At 38.2% G+C, this 18,953-nt stretch overlaps 1 protein-coding gene across 2 annotated transcripts; it reads right to left on the minus strand.

Moving 5' to 3' along the window:
* Window positions 1-566: 566 nt before the first annotated feature.
* LOC115918127 (kynurenine--oxoglutarate transaminase 3-like) lies at window positions 567-18,888 on the minus strand. Of its 2 annotated transcripts, XM_030997701.1 has the most exons (15): window positions 18,764-18,888; window positions 16,359-16,498; window positions 12,678-12,742; window positions 11,935-11,986; window positions 10,318-10,419; window positions 9,591-9,740; window positions 8,924-9,010; window positions 8,320-8,439; window positions 7,168-7,288; window positions 5,467-5,543; window positions 4,861-4,950; window positions 3,024-3,210; window positions 2,256-2,326; window positions 1,675-1,761; window positions 567-917 (listed from the first exon to the last, which is right to left on the minus strand). In XM_030997701.1, the coding sequence occupies exons 2-15, from the start codon at window positions 16,482-16,484 to the stop codon at window positions 852-854; spliced, it is 1,401 nt and encodes a 466-aa protein (XP_030853561.1). In that variant the 5' UTR covers window positions 16,485-16,498; window positions 18,764-18,888; the 3' UTR covers window positions 567-851. The 2 variants fall into 2 exon arrangements, with proteins under 2 accessions (XP_030853561.1, XP_030853562.1); XM_030997702.1 differs by lacking the exons at window positions 16,359-16,498; window positions 18,764-18,888 and adding an exon at window positions 13,970-14,074.
* Between the last annotated feature and the right edge of the window lie 65 nt (window positions 18,889-18,953).

Raw genomic sequence — 18,953 nt, forward strand, 5'->3', positions numbered from 1 at the left:
AAAAAAAGTGTTCTTATATAACCCAATAAAAGTATAAGGACGTTGGAAGCCTATGGTGCTTAACAACAGGACACCACATGTCACTATGAATATGACAGACAAAGAAAGCGGACAAAATATACAGTTCCTCAGGTAGACAAAGGAACATCCCTTCACTGCTATTATGTAAAAGTGTGTAGAACAGGTGAATATGCATGTGACACCTGTTCTACACATTTTTACACAATAGCAGTGAAGGGATGTTCCTTTGTCTACCTGAGGAACTGTATATTTTGTCCGCTTTCTTTGTTGGTCATATTCATAGTGTGTGCCTGTATGCCTGTGTCACGGACGAGAATCTCCAGCCGCGTCAGTTCTCTGGCTGCTCATAGAGTTGCAAATGTTCAGATGTAATCTAATTTAAAGCCTGTCTGTACTAGTTTATCCTGGAGGAATTAGACTACCCTGCTGGTCACTGACAGGAGGTTATCTCATCAACTCGGCTCTCAATTAACATAAGAAAAAGAGGATCATGGGGGACCAAGGGGCACCGCTTAGGCATTGTTTTCTATATAGAGGGAGCAAGTAACTACAAGTAGTGCAGTGGGGCTTTAATACCAGACTCCTTTCAGATTTTCTTTTCAATCATTTTGTTTTTTAAAGTTTTTTTTTAAAGACCAAATTTAAATGTTGAAAGATGGCAGGTGTTATTTATATTTGTATATCCATGTTTTTATCCAGAGAATTGACGCAGCCGATGATTCTTGCCCGTGAAGCCTGCCCTTATATTCGTGTATTACATTGTCTACCTGAGCAAAAAAGAAAAAAATCCTCTATTCTGTTTTCTACAGTTACAGGAGCTCAGCCATTGTTTAAGCCTTTAGGGACTTGCTGAACGCTTTGAGTTTCTCAGCTGCTTTGTCGATGGTGCAGTCCTCCTGAGGAATTGAAAACAAACAGAAAAATAGAGGGGGGAAAAAATCATTAAAGACGTTAATATGCTTGCTTGCTTGCGTGTACCTTGCCTGTGCCAGACATTTGTGTTCAAGGCTCTCCATTTAATTCAATCTGGTTATCTGTAATTTGATGTCACTAGGTAGCCCAGTGAAATGATCTATGTATATAAAGGCATTGTTTAACAATGCCAAATCTGAGATGCATGAACCTACGTGTTATCAGCGTCTGTGATATGGCGTAATATTGAAGCCCATAAAATATTCAATGTCCAGTCCCCATAACCCTACATTTACACCTGTAAGCCAGAGATAAGTTTGGCTTATATCTGTGTATTACGCTAAAATCATATCCTACATAGGTTAAACATTATGTGATATCTAAAAAAACGGAACGGATTGGGTAACTTTGTCTCAGATTCCGAAACAAAATTCTGGATTTAGCTCATGCTGCAATGATAAATATTAACCTTTAGGTCAATCAGGAACCCAATGAATTTTACAAGCTGATCGCCTGTCTGATTATTTTCGTTTTTCCTAACAGCATCTATTCGGGGAAAACGAGTATGGTAAAACCGGTCACTCAAAGATTTTTTACTATTTTGAGGCACTTCTTGATCATTTTGAAGCGCAATTTTTTAGGGCTTCAATATTCAACCATATCACAGACACTGATAACACGTAGGGCCGTGCATCTCAGATTTAACATTGTTAAACGATGCCTTTAATAGTTACTTCTTACCTTGATGAAGCAGAAACGGATGTATGGCTCTCCCAGGCTCTTATGCTCTGCACTGTAGAATGCACTGCACGGTATAGTGGCTACACCCTGTGCGAGGAGATGAAATCAAAATCACTCATTAAAAATACTAATTAGGACAGGGTTTATTCAAAGGGCTCAATTGATCACGTGTTGTTCTTCAAATTGGCAACAATGATGTTTTTCTGTTATTGCTACTTATTGTTGAACGATATCTTTGTGTATGGATTTTGTCAAAAGGTTGAGAAAATTGCCAATTTTGATCGAAAATAATGAATCAGACCCTATCAATTTTTTGCCGATATAGGGATTTAATTCCTGACATCATGCAAGAAAAATGGATAAAATGTATGCAGACATTTTGTCTCTTTCTACTTATGATCTGGTATATCTTTTAGGAGATACAATATACAAATTTTGATGAGTCCAAATTGACATATGAGAAGTCAAAATTATACAAGTTTGATTATTTGAACTTCATGTTGCATAACAAGAGGCAAATTTAGCTGTAATTAATAACATGAATTTGAAACAAAAAGACTACAACACTTGACGATTCTCACCTGTGTTTTTGTGAGGTAGCGAACCATCTTGTAGTCCTGTGGCCCATCGCCGTATGCACTCACATCCACACCTGCAATGACATTTAAAAAAGGGTTAGGTGTATTATATAAACTAACAAAATACAAATTGATCAGTTGTTCATCTTCAAATTGCCAACATTCTCTTTTCTATGTATACATGTAGCTATGAAAGTTTGCGAGACATGAAAAGTATAGACAACAGCAATAACAGAATATGAACAGGTTCCTGTCGCATATGGAAGGCTGAGCACTCAAAGGACTTCAGCAAACACAGACACCTCGACATGATGTAACGTAACTTGTCCAAGTTACATCATGACTTTTATAATGCAGCTATGGTTGGTCTATCAAATTCTTCAATCTCTAGACTGCAGAGAGTTCTATACAACGCTGCGAGAGTTCTGGCAGAGGAGTGAAGAAGAGTGAACTCATCACTCCAATGCTAAGACATTACCACTGGCTCCCACTTCAAAAACGGATTGAATACAAATCCTAACGCTTGTCTTTAAGGCAGTCCACAAGACTGCACCTGAGTACCTGAAAGATCTCCTCACCATAAAGCAATCCCACTACTCGCTTCGTTCTTCTGCCTCTACCATCCTAGAAGTCCCCAAAACCAGAACAACCCATTATGGGGATTGTACATTTGTGTATGCTGCACCAGTCCTCCGGAACAAGCTGCCAAGTGACATTCAAAACATTCAATGCCTAGAAACCTTTCAGAAACATGTTAAAAAGTAAACTCACCTAGATGACCATACTTGGCCATCATGAAGTAACCACCCTCAGGGATGATGGGGATGAAGCTGCTCTCTTTCAGGACCTTCTCCATCTTGTTTCTCTTCTCCTCCAGCTCTCTCGGAAGCTCCAGGAAGTAGCACTCTGGCTGGCCCAGACGGGAGAACTCCAGCTCCAGGCCCCGAGCTACGGCTTCCTGCAAACGGTTCAAATAAAAGATGAAGAAAACTATATTTTCAGCCTTAAAGGCATCATTTAACAATGTTAAATCTGAGATGCACGGCCCTACGTGTTACCAGTGTCTGTGATATGGTGTAATATTGAAGCCCTAAACAAAAACAAGGGACACGCTCTCGGCGGTCTTGCCTGCATAACGCGATTCAATATGATAAACCAGAACGTCAATGACGTAGCGTTCATCCGCATCTTGCAACAACAAATATCGTAAATTTTATGTGGTACACGTTTGAACTGGTCAAAAAATAAAAATTTGATGCCCTGGAAGGGACATAATTTCATTCATTTGCATAAAGTACCATAAATAATCAATGAGCAAAATCTTCTGTGTAGAAGTTTAGTGTTCCAAATTTAGCTCTACCAGATAAGGCAAACCAAATCAAAATTGGTCAAGAAATGAGGGAAAAGAAGCAATTTTTGTTTTATAATTTTGGAATAAATTTGCATAAATTACCATAATTAATTCATGGAGAACAATTTCAAAATTCTGTGTAGAAGTTTAGTGTACCACAGTTAGCTCTACGATATAAAGCAAACCAAATCAAAATCGGTCGAGAAATGAAGGAGAAGAAGCCTTTTTTGTGATTTCGAATAAATTTGCATAAATTAGCATAGATAATGATTTTTTACGATTCTGTGTAGAAATTTTAAATCCCCCTCCTAGCCCTATCATATGAAACAATCAGAATCAAAATCGGTTGAAAAATAACGAAGAAGAAGCATTTTGAAAATCTTGATGTTGATGCCACAACAGTTTGTTGACCTTAAATGACCTTTGACCTTAACTTAGTGACCTGAAATTCTACTCACATGATTGGGGAGACTTGATAACCCTTTAGTCCAAGTTTCATTGACTAAGAACTTATACTTTCAAAATTATATCAAAAATTCAAAAACTTAACCTTAGGTTAACTTTTCGATGATGATGCTACAACATAGTCCAAGTCTGTTGACCTGAAATGACCTTTGACCTTGACTTTGTGGTCTGAAATTCTACTCACATGATAGGGGATACTTGATTACCCTATAGTCAAAGTTTCATTGACTAAGAACTTATACTTATTTTGACGCCGCCGTCGCCGTCACCGTCACCAGAAAAGCGGCGCCTATGTCTCGCTTTTTGCTACGCAGGCGAGACAAAAGTTGCGCTTCAAAATGATCATGAAGTGCCTCAAAAAAGTAAAAAATGTTTAAGTGACCGGTTTTACCATACCGGTACTCATTTTTCCCAATAGACTGTAGTGTTATAAAAACCGTTAGGAAAAAGAAAAATGAAATTTCGATTTCCAATCAAAAATATCTTAATAATCAGACAGATGATCAGCTTGTAAATGTCATGGGGTTCCTGACTGGCCTAAAGGTTTATAATTATCATTGCAGCATGAGCTAAATCCAGGATTTTGTTTCAAAATCTGAGACTATGTTACTGAGTCACTTTAATTCAACTTTGCAAGTAGATAAGGCTATTATTCAATTTCAAAAAACATGTTTAAGCAATCTTCAGAGTTTTGTCACAAGTTGCTATTCTCAAAGACTCAATTGATCAAAATCACATTAATCAAATTTTCAGTGATTTGAGGAACATGTATATTTGTATAGTGCCACATACCTGGATCAGTGTTGGGCAATTATAGACACAGTTCTGATGAAGGGTCTGGCTGTTCTTGATCAGATGCTGGGGTCCAATGCTCCATCCAAGCTGGAAAAAAGGAAGACACGTTTCTAATTTGATAGAATCTATAAAATTAAAATTTCCTGAGGTTGTATATCTTTAAATGCTTTGATAGTCTACTGAATATATCTATAAAAATCTATATACAATGCATTTCAACTTAAAAAAAGAAAAATTGCTTCATTGGGAAATTGGAATTAATTTGTTGCTAGTTGACAACAATTCACTTTTAATACTCTGAAAGAAGATGGGATAGAGACAGATGGGGGAGAAGGGGCTGAGAAAGAGAGAGTGGGAGGGGAGAAAAGAAAAGAGGAGATGAGAGGGGGAGAAAAGAAAAGAGGAGAGGAGAGAAGGGGAGAGTGAAGAGAAAGAGAAGGGTGAAAGGAGAGAAGAGAAGGGTGAGAGGATAGGAGAGAAGACGAGAGGAGGAGGCAGAGGAAAAGTAAAAGGAAGGGGAAAACTTTCTAAGGATACAGGCACAGTAGACAGATTCAAAAAATAAAAAAAAATCTCTGCATTTAAAATGTTAAAAATGTATACCTTCCAGCCTGTAGCACTGAATATTTTTCCTGCACTGCACACTGTGATAGTACGGTCCCACATACCGGGCAAGGATGCTGTTATATCAAAAGAGAAACAATAAAAATCTTTTAAAAGAAATTCAAACATAGGAAAGCATGCCCAACAAGTAAAAATAAAATAAAACCATTGTACATCATTATTCATCATTATACATCAATAAAAGAAAAATATTATTGTTGCCAATTTGAGGGACAATACTTCTGTACGCAATGGACCTTAGAATTGTTCCTCATGGACTTCAAATACTCCCCTTATTGATAATGCCCCGCCCACTGCATACTCTCATGTTCCACAACCTCAGGGTTTTCGGCATGGTCAGGCCTCTTCTCTCTCACACACAACACTTCTCCATGCCTCCACAAGGCCATTTGGCCTTTATTTTTTAGTTCCCTATTTTCATTTTCTTATATATTGCAAATGCTTATAATTGTACATACCTTTGTATTGTTTTTATTGAAAATGGAAATGAAAAAAAATGAATTGAATTGAATTGAATTCTGAAAAGGGCCCAGTACTTCCTCACAGCCACCCTACATCTATTGCACGAGGTCAAGACCCAGTGATCTCATCAGAAATCAGAATGCTTCGCGAACAGGTGATAGAGTGCACCTAATCCAGCATGAAACTACTAAACCAAACCCTAGTACCGAGCATCTAAATCCAAAAATCACCATTGAGCACACTGAGCACTCGGCCGCACCAACTCTCAGTCATAACACCGAGCAATTACCAAAACGGTCAATTCCATCTCCCCTGTGCAGCCAAAATCTCTGACACAGAACTTATTCATCCTCAAATCCATCTCCCTTGGTTTATTCAATGTCAGGGGGTTCAACACCATTATTGCATACACATGGGAACAACTCTTCAAATTAGATATCTTGGCCATCCAAGAAAATTGGCTGCATGAGCAAGGCTGTCATATATTAAAACGTGTGAGTGATCAACACATCGTCTTCCACAAACCTGCAGAGAAACTGGATGGTCCAATCAATCTCCGTACCAAAAGAGGGAAAGGCGGGGTCGCCTTATTCATTAGGAAATCATCGATAGCGGAATCCAGAGAGATCAAGTGTCCCTCTCCAAGGATTCTTGGAATCGACACCAAACTGAGAGATGCTGAAAGATGCTGAAAAACGTCTCACGGTAAGAAACTGTTACCTTCCCTGCGGGGTCCAACAGGATTTTATCAGCAAAGTCAAGGAATGCCTCGTTGATTATCCCATCTGTTTAAACTTGTATGATGATGATGACCTACAGCAATTTACCCCTGCTACTCCGTAACCCTTTCATCCATCCATGCCTGCCATCCGAAATTCATAACAACCTTCTTCTACTATCCCTCTTTTTCAATACAAAATTGATGCCTGGTCTGTCGTCCTAATGCTATCCAAAGCTCCTAACCAGTTGAATTTACACGTTTACTTTCTTTGGACTCCTCGAATCTCCAAAAGAAGAAGATCAATTTAACCCTAAAAATAAATTCTGTACTTAGAGAGAGTATATTGTCTATGTGAAGACAGAAGGGCGTTGACGCGGTGGAAAAAAATTATACGAGTTTACACCCTTCTGGCTCCTAACATGCAATATGGGATAAGGCCTTTCTGGCTCTGCATGAGCACACATGTTCCTATGTACAGTGTACTTGCATGTACTCACCCATTCTTGTGAACTTGTTGCCTGAGTAGACGAGATGTTCATAGACTTCATCGCTGATGCACATGACATCGTGTTCCTTGCACAGGTCAGCGATTACTGTAAGCTCTTCTTCACTGAAGATCTACACATATACCGGTATGCAATGATAAGAAGACACTCTTTAAAAATCTGTATAAAGTGAGACCCCGCTTTCATTTTTAGAACTACCGGCTGGTTTATAAATTGAAACCGGGCCCCTCCCAACAAGTACAAAAATAAACAGAAAAGCTTGATATCGGCATTCTGGTCCTGTATGTAGGCCATTAAAAGCCACTATGTACATGTATGGTGGCCCAGAAGGGACATGGCAAATCGTGGGCCACCATAACCATGTCTATTCCTCGTGCCTAATTAGTCGGCATCTCGAGAAGAAGGAAAAAGAGCGAGCAGTCTTCATGACAATCTTGGAAAATGTGAGATACTGTATAGCCATTGTGAAAAATGCATAAATAGATAAAATTACTTTCTCATTTATTTTTCATTAAGGCAGCTAGCTAGGGCTAAACATAGTTTTGTTTCTATTCTGCAAAACATTAAGTAGTTCAAAGTAGTTATCTGTGCATGAGTAGATAAAACATAGTGAAGTGTCATAGCTTACAGATTTTGGATCAAATGATTCAAATCTAACAGCCTTAGAATAGCTAACGGTACATTAACCCTTTGCTTACTGGAACCTGGTGCTCCCTGTGTTAAGCCTATGGGAATAAGATAATTCAGTAGTCAACTGGTTAATATTGCACATGTACAATGTATCACCCAGGGGATGCTCAAGGTACCTACAACGTTCTCTTATTAACCTGCCTTTAGTCCAGCTGCCCTAAGGCGCTCCAGCATTTCAAGGAATTAATTCCTGCCACGTACCCATTTTCATCACCTGGGTTGAGTATGGCAAATGAATATTAATGTCTTGCCAAAGGACATTGGTGCAGATTGAGGCAGGACTCGAGCTACAAACCGTGTGATCGACAGACTGGTGCCGCATCCACTAGAACACTAGAACAACAAAAAATGCTTCTGAGGAAACGAATAGATTGTGGGGGTACAATATTGGATCAACTTGGATTTTATTAAGCCTGCCTGGTTTTAAATTGGCAACATTGTATTACATCCTACCTTTCCAAGTGGGTTATTGGGATTGTTGACGATGATCGCTTTCGTCTTCTTGTTGAAGAGGCCCTTAAGCTCCTCTTTGTCGAGATAGAAATCTCTGGTTGATGTTACGCCCTCATTTTTCTGTAGGTATAAAACAATAAATAAATAAACAGAATGTTCAGTACAAAATTGTGATATCTAATGCATTATGTTTTCTGCATATTCAAAAGATGAACACAACACATATTCATGTACATTCATAGTGGTAATTCTAGTGACCATCAAGAAGTCACCGGCCATCTATCCCGTTACACGAAGCGGGAAGTTGATCTCCTTCCAGTGCTTGATATATAAATCGCTTTTAAAGGGCAATACAACCGTCAATTTGCAGGAAAATAATTGATCAATTAATTATGCCAAGATTCATGTGTTGAATGGGTTAAACAATACAGAACAGAAGAGTCACTACTAGGAACTGTTATGAATTGCCATATACTATTTTATGATTTATTTACTCTGAAGCATGACATTTTTTACAAATTAAAACCACCCATGAAATCAGCAAAACGATCCTGCATGCCAAAGTTGCTACTGAGCAATCTGTTCAATGGTAAAGATAACTTACCGGCCTGAGAGGGATAAACCTTGGGACACCTCTGGCCATCCTGACCATTGGTTCATAGCAGTCAAAGAACGGTTCAATGATGATCACCTGGATGTTGAATCAATCAAAGGTTTGAAAGAATAATTAGTAATTTGTAGGAGTTTAAATTTTGTAGTATTAGAGCATGGTTACTTTAATGTAACATTACAAAGAATGATAGTTTTGTGCACTAGTAAACCATCATCATCATAACCACCTCCTCCTCCTCCTCCTCCTCCTCCTCCTCCTCCTCCTCCTCCTCCTCCTCCTCCTCCTCCTCCTCCTCCTCCTCCTCCTCCTCCTCCTCCTCCTCCTCCTCCTCCTCCTCCTCCTCCTCCTCCTCCTCCTCCTCCTCCTCCTCCTCCTCCTCCTCCTCCTCCTCCTCCTCCTCCTCCTCCTCCTCCTCCTCCTCCTCCTCCTCCTCCTCCTCCTCCTCCTCCTCCTCCTCCTCCTCCTCCTCCTCCTCCTCCTCCTCCTCCTCCTCCTCCTCCTCCTCCTCCTCCTCCTCCTCCTCCTCCTCCTCCATCATCATCATCACCACCACCACCACCACCACCATCTTCTTTTTCATCATCATCATCATCATCATCATCATCCTCCTTCATCCCCCCTTCTCCTCTCCTCCCTCATCCTCCTCATCTTAACTCACCTCATCACCAGGGTTGACGTGGCTGTTGATTGCATAGTAGAGCGACCCGTATGCACCCACCGATACCAGTACTCCGGTCATGGGATCTACTTCACGCCCAATGAACTTACTGTACATAGCTGCGATGGCATTCACCAACCTAGCATGACCCTGCATCAAAAGATGATAAGATCAATTGCTTCTTTTCGAGAAGCAGTTATCTACATTCATTTTATTATGTTAAAGGGGGTGTAGCATGGTAAATACTGGTTAACGCCATCTAAGACTTCTTTTGTAGAAAGTGCATGTAAATGAATTGACTTGATTAATGGTCAGCGAGCTAGCGTTCGCGAAATAGACCAAAGTTCTCCTCAAGCTTCGGTTTCGTGTATGTTGCACGCACATGAATACTGCGGTCGTGTCATCCATAGTCTTATACCCAATTGGCCCCAAGTCAGGCCACAGGAAAGTCACATAGTCTCGTCATGCTGCACCCCCTTTAACGTTATACTGTCGTGATGACTGGAAAGCTCTGCCATTATGTTTTAACATTAAAATACACAATTCAGCAGTGAGAAATACTATTGGCATTGAATATTATATTATAGACATTTAGTACTTTCAAGTTTTACAAATAGGATTATACAAAAAAGAACACAAACTAACTAAATATGTTGTTATATATGTTAAATACACAATTATTTTTGAAGCATGAGAAGTATTTCAATGTGAACAAGCTTTTACTCACATATGACCTTGTGTACTGGTTCATAAGAGGATTGGAACCAGGTGCAAGGATCTCAGTCAAGGCCTGCGTGACGGAGTTGGGAGGAGCAAAGTCTGGAAAACCCTGTAAACCACAAGAAATAATAATAATAATAATAATAATAATAGCCTAATAGTCCACTCCAAATTTCATTAAACCGAAACGGAAATTCTTTTTGCCCAATTGATCGTGAGCCCGGCAGCCACTGAGCAGCGCCAGATCGACGTTGCTCTATCCCTTACTGTTGAACGCCAAGCAAGGTAGCAACAACTCCCATCTTTTAACGTCTTTTGGTATGACGCGGCCGGGGTTCGAACCCACGACCTCCCGGTTGTGAGGCGGACGCTCTACTGACTGAGCCAACACTCCGGTAATATTAAACATTCAGTGAATTTAAATGCTAGTTTATGTGGTACAGACAAACCTGTATAAAGCGACTGCCCAAGGGAAACACATAAAGTGGTCTTTGTAAACAGGTTCCTTTAGTACATGTTTCAATGAGAAACCACTTTCAATGGAAACAAAAAATGTGGTCTTTGTAGACAGGTGGTCTTTGTAGACAGGTGGTCTTTGTAGACAGGTGGTCTTTGTAGACAGGTGGTCTTTGTAGACAGGTGGTCTTTGTAGAAAGGTTCATTTAGTATATGTTTCAATGAGAAAGCAGTTTCAAAGGAAACAAAAAATGTGGTCTTTGTAGACAGGTGGTCTTTGTAGACAGGTGGTCTTTGTAGACAGGTGGTCACTATAGCAGGTTTGATTGTGTTATCACATTACTGACAGATGTATATTGTAGATAAAAAGTAGTACACAAAATGCATACCGTGAATAGGTTTTATAAACAAAACTCACTAAGAGATTTGAAGTCTGGAAAACCCTGTAAAAATATGTACATAAAATGATGTCATTAAAAGACTAAGTGAACAGAAGTGATAGTTCGTCACATTTTCACATTATCTTTTGATGTAAAATGTATATAACAAATTGTACACAAAATGCACGAATGGAACAAGCAAAACTCACTCAGGTTATAAGTTTAAAACCATTCTGACCTATTGTGTAATGCATTCAGTAAATATAGACCTATACGTGTACACATTTCTGTTGCACTACATAATTTGGTAGATACAATTTATAAATAAAGAACACAATTCTACAATAAGCTTGTAGCTTCTCTCTTCTCACTTCCTAGATTCAATGCAGAGAATTATATTAAATATAAACAAATTTAAACATGACATAGCAGTGTTGTGCTTTATTAATTTTAAGATTTACCAATTAACATTGCTGCTCGATCCTTCTTGCTGGGAGAAAAATCTTTGAATTTATTCGAATATGAAAGCAAAAACCTTCATAAAAGCAAATGCTAGACTTCTAGCTACTTTTACAACTTACATGTGGGACTATTATGAACAAATTTTAAAAGACCATCCATTTAAATATAACATGTAAAGAATGAAAATGCAAAGATTACAGCCTTGCCAAGCTTGTAGAATAATAGAAGCACTTCCTAACTGCTTTTAGATGAAGGAGTACATGCACTAACTTACAATTTATCTATTTTTTTAAAGTTTAAATGATTTTATTATTTGTTATTCTTACCTGACCAAGATTGATAGCTTTCTCCTCTGTTGTGAGCTTTACAAATTCAACCCTGCATGTATCGAATAGAGAATTAAAACCACAATTATATTCATACAACCTCAGGTACCAGCTCATCTAATCATACAAGAAATGCATATACACTGCAGATTCCATCAATCAAAGTGATGACAAGCATTCAGTAATGAAGAAAATTATTCATTCAGTCAAGAAATACTGACGCTCTTTTATACTGTGACCTTATGTATTGCATAACTTCCTATACAAATGTCTTAAAAGTTCATCTACATTTGTAGAAAAATTGGTCTTAAGTTTAGCTTTGCTGACAATAATATATTAGAAAGTAATATTTTCTAATGAACCAATATATATATTCAAATCATTTTTACTGCTATACTTAAAGGTTTTATATATAAAAAATTGAAGAGCTTGCACGGTCAATATACTATTTAAAGCCTGTCTGCACTAGTTTGGCCAGGAGGGATTAGACCTCCCTGCATGGTCACTGACAGGTGGATAACTCATCAAATCAGCTCTCAATTAATATAAGAAAAAGGGGATCATGGGGGATCAACGGGTACATCTTAGGCATGGTCTAGAGGGCGCAAGTAGCTACAAGTTATGCAGTCCCGCTTTAATAGCACTAGTGTGTACACCATCTGCAGCTAGATGTACAAAAATGATTTTGTAAAATGTCAAAGCTATGGAAGTAATAGATGTGATTGAAAAGCGATGGGACTTACCATACACTCCCTTCCAACCCCTTCAGGTGTTCAGCTGCTTTGAGCTTACTGCTAGCCATGGTTTCCTTGAAAAAGAAAAAATTATAATACTTATTAATAAATGAATGAATGAATAAATGAATGAATTTATAAGTAAATTAATTGATTAAACAACAAACAAATGAATGTGTGACAAGTTGATGAAAAACAGGAGATAGAAAGAGTACTGGGAAAAATGGAAGACACGCAACAAAATGAGTGAGAGAAAAGAACCAAAACAAGAATGAGAAAGAAAGAAAGAAAAAAAGAAGAAAGAAAGAAAAAAAGAAGAAACAAAAAAACAGAGAAACAAAGAAACAAAGAAACAAAACATTTTGGAGGAAAAAAGAGAAATGGGAAAGAGAAAGAGAAAGAGAAAAGAAGAAATACAAAAAGCATATGACTCTACATGTAATGTATAGTCTAAAGAAGGGAAGCTTCACCGAAAATATAATTAGAAAATAAAAGAACAAGATAAGGATATTGTAAGTAATTTGATAATGCACTAATGCAGGGAAACAAATACTAGGGAAATGGAAAATCGTAAAATGACAATCAAAATTGTGATTCTGAATTTCTGATTGCACAGATGGTTCAAATGACATCCACAACACCTGTGCATTTTGGGTTTTATATGATTATAGGCCTACGTGTACAACAAGAGCATAAGGTCTTGTCTGTGGCTATCCATTGCAGTACAATACTGCAACTCTTCACTCCACGTAGTGTACCAGTGCTTGCCATTGCCTCAAATACATGAATGACCTTTGAGTTTGAGTTTGTGAAATGTGATCGAAGACTGCTGACAAATGTGTAATACAATCAAATGTACACCATGCATACGTCAACCCTACTTCACAAGTTTTTTTCTTTCTTTCTTTCTTTAGCGGATCCAGACACTAGCTAGTACATACTGACTGTCTGGCAACACATCTTTGAAATTTAATTTCAATTCAGTTAATTGTAAATATTCATTTCATAAAAATCACATTAGGATAATGGAGAAATATACAAGATTTTACTGCTAAACTTCTTTCACCCAATATTTTCTCTTTTAATGTACCGGTATATGGATCATAATAACAATCATAATGGATGACTAAATTTTTTTGAAAAGATTGCTGCCTCAGCATTCTTCCACTATTTGCAGTAAAGGTAAAGGTAAAACTGAAACAGTGAAAGTAAAAAACTACAATGCAGGGTACAAGGTATTTTAATACCTTCAACAACCTGCGAATTCCGATCCAACACCTAAATAAAAACTATAAACATACCTGTTTTTTACTCAAACCCTGCAAATGTATGAACGAATAACCTCTTTGTAGTGATCGAAGGGCATGCAGCTAACTAGATTTGTGCAGGGCAGCTAGTGCATTATATACCATGTGATCCTGTTTAAAGGGGTGTGTTTCTTTGTGTACAAATACAATAATCTAGCTACGAGGTCAGTGAATGTCTGGGTCTGAGCTACATGTAGTCTGGTTGTGCAGACCCTGATCAAATTAAAAAAACATTAATACCTTGTAGTGGTAACTGGTATTAACTATGGTGAATTGTCGTTTGGTCTATACAACCAGTTTGTTTACTACCCAATTAGTCCATTTCCAAATGGTCTATTTACACCCAGCCCGTCTACTATGATATCCGTATGATCTCATAATCATTTTGTCTACCTATCATTTGGTCTAATACCGGTCAATAGCTTTTTTTAAAGTTGCCCACAATCCTGCTAGCGTAAACAAGTAGAACCTGGCCTCGTGTGCGTGTGTTATACCATGCACTTCAACACCTAGAAACCAGCGAAATTTGGGCGAGTTTCCGGTTTTGAGTTTTTTGGGCAACAGCTACCGTACACTATGAATATGACAGACAAAGAAAGCGGACAAAATATACAGTTCCTCAGGTAGACAAAGGAGCATCCCTTCACTGCTATTATGTAAAAATGTGTAGAACAGGTGTCACATGCACATTCACCATTTTACATAATAGCAGTGAAGGGATGTTCCTTTGTCTACCTGAGGAACTGTATATTTTGTCCGCTTTCTTTGTCTGTCATGTTCATAGTGGTAGTCGCTGTATTTTGAGGGGGGGGGGGGGAGTTTAAAAACAAAAAATCTGACCGACCAACCTAGGTTCTGGCACCTAAAGGGCAATATACAGCATCTTTTTTTTGTGGAGGGGGAGGGGGGGGGGGGTGGGCTATATTCGTTAGAGAGCCATTGTAACAACAGTATCTGCTAGAATTTTTTACTCAAGACAATCAAAGTGATTGACTAGGGTCTGTGGTAGGCATACTATCTAGGAGCTGTTATAGTTCTTCAATTGACTGAAATTATGCAAGGAAATTACTGATCCATGAACTACATTTATATGTAAATTTGTATTTTGATACATCTACCGGTACTACTACCGTACTAATGTACTTGTTACAAACTGAGTAACAAAGTCCATTGATATGCATGAACTGTGCATGATGGCCTTCAGTAGGGACTTTTAGATTCGCACGAAGACAATGTGGATTGCTACGGTTGACGTCCTTTTAATGCACTGCCTTGAATGGACGTCTTACGTATCATTCCACGCAAATCTAAAAGTCCCTATTATATGTACGAGACCCTCGATGCGTGACTGTCATGCATAATGCATGATGCATGACACTTGGTAGCTCTGCATATTATATCTACAACCTACTGTGCTATATAGATTGATGAATGGAATTGCTGACCAAGAATAAGCTATTTTTTTAATGTAACTAAATTTAATGCATGTACATCTTTGTGAAGTGCCTCGTTACATATTATTTCATTCACCTGTTACAAATAATTGTATTACAAAAGTAAGAATGCAAATTCCATACATGTACATCATGTGTTGTTAGGTAGGGCAGGCTATAATGTTTTTCCTACCTACATGTAGCAACAATTAATGTATAGAACTTGCATTCTGACTATTGAAATACAATTATTCCTGTACTACATTTTTCTTATAAAACAAAACACCTTTACATGAATGAAAATAGTTGGGGTACCAGTACAGTGCATTTGGGAGTACATACCAAATAGAAGGTCTGTCGAAAAATCAACAACTGTGGGGCCTATACATTTTGTTGCCTGAAACTTGTCTGTTTGGAACCAGGACTGTACTTTAACATAATGTTAATTACGCCCTTCAATTCAAGGTTTGATACAAATGTATTGTTTTCAAGTCAAGTTAGCAAATTCAAGAAGCTTTAATGTTCTTTGACCTTGCCCTCATCATTGATGGCAAAGTTTTCATAATGGTAACTTCCATGACATCTGAATTAAGTATTAAATGCATGATCCATTTCACTCAACCTAAACTGGCAGTGTCAGAAACCCTAAATAATAAGAGGATGGCTGAAACATTTGGTTCATTTCGATTTTTAACTAATGATTCAATCAGTTTGTGTTGGGATAATCAATCATTCAAAAACTAAATAACTTTCTCATTGTTCATTAGAGTTTTGTCAAACTTTTTGTTGGTACAGACCCGTCTGTTTCTCTCATTTTTCTGCATCAATTGAAATATTCTTATCGTGGGTGTGAACATCCCCCTGAGTTCAAGCCAGTTCATACTTGGGTTGGACCCAGAGCTGACCCAAAACAAAATGTGAGTGTGAATGCAACATTTGACCTCACTTACCACTGATCTGGTATGTCGTTGACCCCACTGGAAGGAGGAAGATGGGATCACATTGGCCGCTGGTAGGAAGGATGAGGATCGACTGCTCAGGCGATACAGAGACTTCAGGGAGGTTAGCCTAGGCATAACAAATCAAGATCCTGGAAAAAGAAAACAGTAATATCTTTATATTTCATCTTTGTATAATAAAGTACAATTATTAAATTAAATTAAATTCACTAGTACAAATGGTCTTTAAAGCCTGTCTGCACAAGTGTGGACAGAAAGGATTAGATCACCCAGCGAGGTCACTGACAGGTGGCTATCTCATCAACTCAGCTCTCAATTAACATAAGAAAAAGAGGATCATGAGGGACCAACAGGCACTGATTAGGCATTGTTTTGTATAGATAGAGGGAGCAAGTAGCTACAAGTAGTATAGTGGGGCTTTAAGAGCACTTGATGTTTAATAGAGAGTGTCTATGGTAGCAGCATAATTAAAACATTCCATTCATTCTCGCTATCACCAATACGCCCCCAAATAGCCTCTTGGATCAAGTTGGATGTAATTTTCGAGCCATTCCCTGGAATCCCGGGACTTACATACTTCCAGTGTACAGTGGTACGCACAAGCTTGACACATATTATGCATATGCCTCGGTACATACATGTCCTAAAGGCTATTTAAGCTAGCTATTTCTAGGTTCCCAAATTTTTGTGATGGCAGCAATGAAAAACAAGAGAAAGATTGTTCAAATCATTTTGACGACCAGATTGAAAAAATGGAAGGCATTCCTCAAAACTTCAAGAAAAATGACCAAGAGCTGCCAACCTCCGGAACAGAAAACCAGTAATTTCCTATGCGGCTACATGAAACTAAAAAAATGGCATGCCAACACTGCGCAGACACATGGTTATCTGAAATTTGTTGTGATTTTACTCACACAAAGTTGCTCAATATTGATTTTCAGGTCATCACAACAAATCAGTTTTCCATGAAAAATTGGCTTCTATTAAGAGAATACTTGATACTTTTCCGTCTTTCTCAGTGAGTGTTGGATGGCCGCCATACTGCACAGCACTCGCTACGATAAATCATATTTATGCCCCCCCCCCCCCCCCCCACAACAAAAATTAGAATGTTTTTGGGGTGGTTTTGGGGGTGTTTTTTTTTTGTAATCCGTAAGTTTAGACAACATTCCGTAATGATCGTTAATTTCCTTACCAATCACGGAAAATCCGTAATAGTTGGCAGCTCTGTTTAGAGTATCCCATAAAAAACTATTATGTCCTTTGGTCGCCCAACGAGCCAACAAACCCTTAATTGTGGACCTGTCTCTTAGTATATATTTTAGATGAGTTTTGCACAGCTTGCCAACAGACAATATTTGTATGCTTCTACTTGCTCTTGCCCATCACACATCCGGATATTTTTAATTTGCATGTTTAACAATATTTAATACATTTTTTTATAATGATGGTAATGATGGTAATGGTAATGGTTTTATTAAAAATTCATTTGCAGCCAGATGGTTGAATTGCAGAACTTTGTACATTGTAAAAACATAAATATTTATACAAACATAAAACGTATTGAGACATATCACGCAGTGATTGAATTTTAAATAAATCAGTGTACACATATATATATACAAATTAATACAATTCATAAAATTCGCTTAACATTCTATTCCACAATCATCATAGGGCTGGAGGGAAATATAGAAGAGAGGTAGGGAGGATAATAGTGCAGACAGCACAGGAGATCCAGGAAAAGTGTGATATAGAGACAGACAGAGAGGGAGAGAAAGAGACAAAGGGAGAGAGGGAGAGAGAAAGAGAGACAAGGCGAGAGATAGAGATATATATATATATATATATATATATAATAAATGATCCATTTTGAAGTCATGTTGTTCTTGATAAATCACTATGCTTACTGTTGCAGTGTTGGGGGAAACGATGCTCACACACACTCGCAATCAACGCCGGCACACGCACTGCGCAGAGGCGCAAAATATGCGACTTGGCCGCGTCATATCAAAGAATGGCAAAACTCAGAGTTCATCTGAAATGGGATATGGGAACGTAACTATTGGTGATAGCGAGAATGGTATCCCACCCCCTCCCCTCCCCCCTCCCCTCCCCTTCCCTTAAATTTCCTGGATGTCACCACTTAGATCATATGTCTTGATACTGTCAGTCACACTCCGTCATACTCAGCTCATCATCATCATCATGAGACTACCAATGCCCAACATGCATGACAAGTACTAGAGTCTATACTAGAGTATAGTCTAGGCCTATCTAGAAATTTAGGTCTACCAACATTTTCATAATCAAAATGAGAAAAAAGAGAATACATTCAAAACGTTATATAAGTTCAGATAATCAACAAGAATGCATAAACTCAAATTCACATTTACCTTATAAAAATTTGCTTCAGAAAATGATATATTTGCACAATTTTCAGGTCCCTTTCCTCTGAGCAGAGCAGAAAAACACCGGTAAGAAGACGAGCTTTGGAGGTGTGTCCAAGACAACAACGCTGATTGGTGGGTTTCCGGGTTCGGCAAAATCCAAGACTTTATGGTTTTATTGAAAATTATATTTCGT

Source organism: Strongylocentrotus purpuratus, unplaced genomic scaffold, assembly GCF_000002235.5.
Source record: "Strongylocentrotus purpuratus isolate Spur 01 unplaced genomic scaffold, Spur_5.0 spur5_scaffold_4, whole genome shotgun sequence".
In the NCBI taxonomy this organism is placed as follows: domain Eukaryota; kingdom Metazoa; phylum Echinodermata; class Echinoidea; order Camarodonta; family Strongylocentrotidae; genus Strongylocentrotus; species Strongylocentrotus purpuratus.

Bases quoted from the DNA above. Each gene is read 5' to 3' on its own strand.
- LOC115918127 (XM_030997701.1), bottom strand. From the start codon at position 16,484: ATGCCTAGGCTAACCTCCCTGAAGTCTCTGTATCGCCTGAGCAGTCGA. The intron at 9,741-10,317 runs GTGAGTAAAAGC...CTTTTGATGCAG, and splicing joins ACCAGTACACAAGGTCATAT to GGTCATGCTAGGTTGGTGAA. The intron at 5,544-7,167 runs GTGAGTACATGC...TTGATATAACAG, and splicing joins CAACAAGTTCACAAGAATGG to CATCCTTGCCCGGTATGTGG.